This window comes from Miscanthus floridulus, chromosome 18 (genome assembly GCF_019320115.1).
Source record: "Miscanthus floridulus cultivar M001 chromosome 18, ASM1932011v1, whole genome shotgun sequence".
NCBI classification, from domain to species: Eukaryota; Viridiplantae; Streptophyta; class Magnoliopsida; order Poales; family Poaceae; genus Miscanthus; species Miscanthus floridulus.
In genome coordinates, this window is record NC_089597.1 from 26,370,462 (window position 1) to 26,377,959 (window position 7,498).

The 7,498-nt window shown below is 45.9% G+C and overlaps 1 protein-coding gene across 1 annotated transcript; it reads right to left on the reverse strand.

The window, feature by feature from the left end:
* Positions 1-1,908: 1,908 nt before the first annotated feature.
* On the reverse strand, positions 1,909-2,640 carry LOC136523534 (uncharacterized). The gene has a single exon (XM_066517187.1). It carries the CDS (start codon positions 2,638-2,640, stop codon positions 1,909-1,911), a length of 732 nt encoding a protein of 243 aa, XP_066373284.1.
* Positions 2,641-7,498: the final 4,858 nt, after the last annotated feature.

Consider the following 7,498-nt stretch of genomic DNA (forward strand, 5'->3'; position numbering starts at 1 on the left):
TTTATCACAATTGCTGATGTGGCACGGCACCTCAGCTGGCCAGCGTGGCAGATGAAGGGAAAATGACCGCCCCTGCCCCTGCCCTCTCTATCCCTCCCCACGCGTGGCCCAGCCCACTCCAGCTCGCCCTTCCGCTCCTCCTTTCTCTCGCTCCGCTCGCCGACGCCGCCACCCAACGCTGCCGCGCACCCCGCCGCGCCCAACGCCGCCCCCCACCGCGAGCCATGTCCCAGTACGCAGCCAGCTCCTTCGCGGGAAGGGCTAGGAGTAGGCTGCAGCAAGGGATCCGGAGCTCCAGCACTGCTTCCATGACCATGGATCCGGTTAGTGAGCTTAGTGGCTTCCCGCTGATCATGTGCCCGGACTGTGGTATTGTTAGGGTGGTGGAGGGGCGGATGAAGAAAGACAGCGAAAACCACGGCCGTCTGTACTTCAAATGCGCGAGGAACGGGGTGAGTTCTGTATAATCTCATCTATTCCCCCTCGCTGGCATTTAGGGCTCTAAATCTCCCTCTAATCCTAGTTGATATTTCCAGTACCCGAAGCTTTGTGGATACTACCGATTCGAGAAGGGATATTTTAAGGATTTGCAGCGTAACAGCATTATCCTGGTTCGGCCGTCGAATTGGGAAGAGATAAACATGTCACAGGAAGAGGAAGTTGACAATCCAAATGGTGACAAGGGGGGTGACAAGAAGGGGAAAGAATTGGAGGAGAAGATGGAGTCACTGATTTGGTAGATGAACATGTTCATTGCCTGTGTTGTATGCTTTGTAGTTGGATGTGTAGTGATGTATGTTGTTAGGAAGTGACAATGTAGGCATGTTTATTGATGTATGGCTGCTGCAATGATGTAATGAAGTGACAATGCATGAATGAATGGTAATGAAAAATGTGTTTGAATGAAAATAAAATGTCTGGTTTCATGCATCTGTGTTCAGATTTTGGCCATATCAAATCCAACATAGCAGTTCACAATAGGCAGATAGCATGAACCAAATAAGCTCAAACACAGTGATTAGAAGGTCTTAGTCACAGTGATCATCAGGTCTTAGTCACACAAAAGAGAATTTTTGGGCCTTTACAACCAAAATGAACATGTCACAGATGTTGCTCTCATTTCTTCCCCTTTTTGGTTGGGCTCTTCCTCACCTTTGTAGCTAGCTGCTTCTTCCTTGGAGTCATTTTCTTAGGTTGCATGTCCACAGAAGCACTTACTGTTTCATCAACCACATTCACCACCTATAGATCCCAGCAGAGGTTCCTATTTAAAGGACATACCAAGTGTTAGATGATATTCATAAATATGCAATTTTATAAGTAGGGCATACCTTCTAGTTGCTGCATTGGTTGAGGGTGGTGCATGTTGAACCTCAATTGGAGCCACATCTAGGACTTCTCTCTCTGCAGCTGCTGCAGCTTCAGCTGCTAGAGAAGCTTTAGCTACAGCTTCCTAAGCCTCCCTAGCTACCTTAGCTGCTGCTTCTCTAGCTATTGCTGCCCTTGTTCTTGCTATATTTTCTCCACTAGGAGTAGGGTCTGTCTGCCTCTTCTTCCTTCCAGGTTTAGGGGGCTGATTTTTTAGTCCTTTTCCTGCAATGTAGTTGTTAGGGTATATGGTTAACTGTTATAATTGTACTTAATAGTAGGGGCAGTACATTACCTTTTCTTGGTGCCAGTCAGTGAACACCTCTAGCTTCCACTCCTGTGGCCATACTCACCACAACCAAGGCATTTCACCTATCTTGTTGCTTTGCCACTTCTCTCAGTTGGGGCAAGATGCATATTCTTCTTCTGTCTGCCTTGTTCTCTCTTCTTCATATCAGGTGGGTAGCACTTGAAGCCCTTGTCCACCTAGGGCCACTGTCCACTATCTGTTATGCTGGGAATAATCTCATTGTGTGCAGCCTAGAACTTCTCAACAGAGTAGTAGTTGTTCACATACATGGCCATATTTGGTTGCCTCAGAGTTGTGATTAAAGCCAATGCATGAGGGCAAGGCTTTCCAGTCACTTGCCACTCTCTACATGTGCAAATATATTGTGTTGGATACACAACATGCCTCCTAACCTCTTCATCTTTGTAGATCTCAGTCACTTCTGCTTCTTTTGGGTGATTGTTAGTCACTTTAAGATGGTCTAAACCCCTAGAAGCTACATTGAGCTGATGGATAATTGCAGGTAGGATTCCAGGAGGCAAAGCATTAGCTATCTTCCTCCTCTTTGCAAAAAGCCTGAGTGTCTTCTCTCTAATTGCATCAGCCAAGCAGTGAACAGGTAGATCCTTGTGCTCCTTGATCCAAGCATTCCAACTCTCAGCCAGATTATTGTTTATGTAGTCACATTTGATGTCTGGACTAAACTTGCTCCTTGCCCACAACAGATTGTGATGATCTTTGAGCCAGTCAAGCACACTTGGGCTAGCTTCTATTACCTTATCAAAGAAATGGGTAAACTTGTGTGGTGCATAAGCTCTAGCAGCAGGCCACATGTTCTTGGCATAAACATCACCATGGTAGTTCTTCTTCATATTTTCCATGAGATGCCTGAAGCACTCCCTCTGTTCATAGTTTGGGAAAACCTTGGCAACTGCAGTTTCAAGGCCCTTGCAAGCATCAGTGCAAACAACTAGCTTGTCCATGGGGCCTATTGCCGCTTAGTTGCTCCATAAACCATGTCCAATTTTCCTTAGTCTCAGAGTAAAAAAATCCAAAAGCCAATGGGTACATCTAATTATGTCCATCCAAAGCTTGAGCTGCAGGTAGATGTCCATTCCAAAGTCCATTCAATGATGTTGAGTCTATACTGATATACGGCCTACAACCATATCTGAAACCATCAATTGTAGCCTTGAAACAGTAGAAGAACCTTTTGAAATGTACCTTGTCCTCCATAGTCTCAGTGTCTATCTCTAATATACTCCCAGGTGATCTCATCTCAACCTCTGCCTTGAATCTATACAACCAATCAAATGAATCATCACATTTACCAAACAACTTGTCTGCTGCCCTTTGTCTACCATAAACTACAGTCTGATAGTTGATCTGAATCATGTACTTATCCTGAAGGGCTTCCTGTAATGCCTTAGGACCCATGCTAGGCTTCTTCTTGAGTAAGGGTATAGCCCTCTCTGCCACCCAAGCCTGAGAAGCCATTGTACACCCCTCCACTCTTGATCTAGAAGCACAAGTGTGTACACCTTCATTTATCTGAACCTGCAAAAGGATTGAAGAAGCCTACATAAGTAAAAAGCTGAGAGAGAAAATTAAGTCACTAGTACTAAAAAAATAAGAAAATGTACCCTGACACTCCCATCATGTTGTGTCCTAGCTCTAAAAATCCAAGGGCATCCAAGAGCAGCACAGTGTGTCCTATATCTTTTCTTATCAGAATGAGCAGTACCAAGTTCAAACTTCTTTACAATGGCATGTTGCTTCACTGCTAGCCTCAAATCATGCATACTAGGGTATGAGATTGAAACATCCTCAATTTTCCTTGAAGGGAAAATCCACAGGATAAATTTTAATATGATAAAACCAAGAACTGATTCCATCATATTATCATATTTCAGTCGATGTCACAGTCATACATCGTAAGATTACAAGAATACAAGATATTACATCACTGGGGAAACACACCTATGATAGAGTTAATCTAGCGGAAGACTATCGAGTGAAGGCTCCTTCTTCACGGGCATCATCAGAGTTGGCGTAGTGCAGCGTAGATTCCATCTCCGAACCAAACTTGAGCGTAGGCACGAGACCTTCTAATCCTTCTAAAGTCAGCATCTCTGAGAAACAGGAAATCTGCACACCGCCAGATGTGTGCAGGCCATGGTCAGCACCGATGAGCTTTAGTGGAAAAGATAAACAAGGGATCTGGCGATCCTAATATTGGGTTGTGGTTTGCATCCTTAGCGCATGATTAGTAAAATAATAATAATATCCAGTTTTTATCACATTCACCATCACACCATCCATATCCATCCACCAACCATCCATCCCAAACCATCTCCACACCACCACACCATATCTCATCTCACACACTCAGGTCGACAGGCCAACTCCCTCTCGGCTTTGTCTCAACGGCCCGTAGCCCCCAAGGCCCACGACCAGAAATTTCCCCAACCCTAGAGGGAGCAAAGGACTCATCTCCTATCTAGTTTAAGTGAAACCCAGGAAAGGTCCATAGCCGACAAGTCAGCATATGTATCGATCGATCAACCATACACTCTGTAGAGGTTTTACATTCCCACAAGATAGCCATCCTCGATGGTGCCCCATCTAGGCAGATTCTGGCCGCTTGCTAGCCTAGAACGATGCCACCCTACCTCTCAGCCCTAGAACATCCCAAGTCTAGTCTGGGATGGCTGATACTGTGAGTCGTAGACAGAGCCGGGGCTCTCCGGATGTCAAGAGCCAGGTCCACAAGGCCTCCTGAAGTCTCGGAAGGGTGTGGGGGAAACCGCGTGCCCCATACCTCCTTGCACACGTGCGCCTAGCAGTAGTGGCATTATTCTACCAAGTAGTCCGACCGTCCCGCACCATATAGGGCGAGTGGGATGTAAAGGATTCCCGGTGAGTCTGAGTACTAATAAGTCCTTAGGGATGACCAAGCCATAATGTCTTTATCAGGGTTTCCATTTTACGTGCCACCACAGCACCTCTACCCTGGGCTCCACCTCTCCAAGGTTCACACCCAAGGCCACCTCCAATTACCATTTACCCACCACAAGTTTTCCATATCCAAGTGCCCAGGTAGCACCACATGGCAAGACTCGCCCCAGGCTCATCGTTATTCTAGCTCGGTCGACACAACCCTCACTCTCCACGCACCCAAGACACACGCAGCATGCTCACACATCACCAAGTCTGGCACCCATAGCCAAACCATTCCCAGGGGGTTCACCACCAGCATCACATCCCCGACATAATGCGAAGTGGAGTTAATAATAAGTATAGTGGTGTAATATGCAAGCAAGCAGACAAGTAAGCATATATAAGTGAGCGAATGTGCAAGGCAGGGTGACGTGGTAGAGTGGGTTGCATCAGGGTAATAATGGATCAGGTAGTAGCATGCATCAAAGTACTAGCAAAGGAATAATTTATAAAGCGCTAGCAGTTATAGATATTATGCAATGTCTAACAGGATTCTCTAAAAGAGGGTGCTGCCATGACACCTACGATGTAGAGGTAGTAGTGGTACAATTCCCCATTCATTGGTGTTCCATTAGCGGGGTCACCTCCTCCTGCATTGACTCTATTCCATAGCCCTTGTCGTCATCCACGTTTTCTTGGTCCGATCATCAGCTACTCCGTGAAGCGACACGCCAGGCAAGAGAGCACTCAACACTCAAAAAGACAACGAGACGCAGGAAATCCAATAACGCCATTGAGACAATAAGAGTTACACAGCTTAGCCCTCTCGGCAGTTGTTCGATTTCCTCGGGCCAAAGAAACACGAGTGGTAGTATGCTGAGCATAAGCTTAAGTCATGGCCAAGCCAGTGTGGCTTTACGATAAATGGTTTAAGCCAGAGCTTATCCAGAGCAAACACCACGGCTCACGATCTTTCGATCTGGTATCATTGAACTAACGGGGATTGGAAGTCGGGCCCCAAGAAAGAAGAACGACGAGGTTCGGCTCTTATAGCCTTATCCCGCAAGTCACAATTGGACATGAGTAGCATACAAGAGCGATTAACACTATTATGACTTGGCTCCAACATACTTCGGCTCGCCCGCTATGGTAGAAAGCGGTAGCACAAAGAGATTGGACATCAATGGTTCCCCTCGATCCACACAACACAATAATGTTGGGAGCCGAGAAGAGGGTCGCTCAACACGGCAAAAGATGCGGGGGTTGGCTAGGCACATCCATGTTATGTTCTCAGACACATCTTTGGGAAAGATGGTTTTAGACGGTCGATCGGGTCGACACGCACGGGTCAGAGGTACGACATAGACCATAGCTTTGCTAACCCAAGGGGAATAGTCCGATCTTTGATCCAATCATCATGGGCAAGACAGAATCGAACAGAGCGGGCTAATGGTGCAACAAGAGCAAGAACAACAAGGGACAAGGTCTACTTCTTCCAACACTCGCGTCACGACAAAAGATGGGGCATTGGAAGGAAGAGACCACACCAAGTGCGCAAACCACTCGTAGGGTACCCGACTTAGGTGCACTGGTGTAACAGAACCGACCAATTATACGAAATTAAGTAAGAAAATCATTCGCCAGAGCAGACGATTTAGCAAACTTAAGCCCGTATAACCCGGTAGTCCGTGAAATTACGAAGGATTTCAAACCAACTTCCATTCCAGCCAAGATCGTAATAAGTTTAGCGGTCACCATCACATATTACATAAAAGTTCACAATCACAGGTACATCAGAGTTTCAATATAGTTATTACAAAACCAGTTCGAATAAAAGTAGCAGAAGTCATTTGTTCAAACCACACACACACTCACATGGAGTTTAAATATAGTGCCAGCGAATGATCATCTCCAACAAAAGCATCAAATGAGACGTAAGGAATGACCATGCCCATGGTCCTAAGCAGCACCCATCGCAGGATACAGGCAATTGATACAGTAGCCATAATACATCTGCCCATCTGCAACAAGTGGGAATAAAACCCTGAGTACGAGAAGGTACTCAGCTAGACTTACCCGACATAACCGAAAATAAGTGACACCAAGGATTATGAAGGGCTTTATAGTAGGGTAGCTGACTCATTTGCAAAAAGAAGCATTTTTAGCATTTCAAGAACCTTTCGAAAAGCATTATTGCCAAGTTAATTATTATTAACCTGTTGACTAGATTTGCACCTATACTAGAGTAAACATGTGATTAAGCAGATAATGATAACCAATGATCATTAAACAACTTCCATACTGTCATATTCATTATAACTGTCCAAGTGTTCCATAAACAATTACTACGATAAAGTAACTCAAGTCAAGTGCTCACTATCCAGGAGCGATGGCGATTCGAATCGATTCCTAACCAGCTGGTGATTTATTCCGTACACAAACCTCACTCACCCGCTAAAGTGAGATGTTGATCACCGAGTCAACTTTCTAGGAATCTCAAGTTTGCCAGGAACCACATGTACCCGGGGGCCGACCGACTGCACTTTGGTCTTATCATCCCGCCCCCGTGTCCTACCACACCTGCTCCAGCATAGTGCATTGCGGGCAATCTACTCGGCCCGAAAAATCTCCCAGCTTCGCGGTCGGAAGGTACTTTATCCGGCCAGCTAAATGTAAGGCATGCGTTCAACATGACTCGAGGCCCAACAACGGTTGGTCCTTAATCGACACAGACGGAAAACACTACAGTCCAAAACTCTGCAAGTCTCCGTCCGGTCTCAACTTCATTTAACACTTAGTTATACCATGACTTCATAGTCATCCAAACAGATCCAGGTAACCACCTATAGCTCGCAGGTGACAGGAAATCACCTGACTTCTACCGGTCTAAGCCAGCTAAGC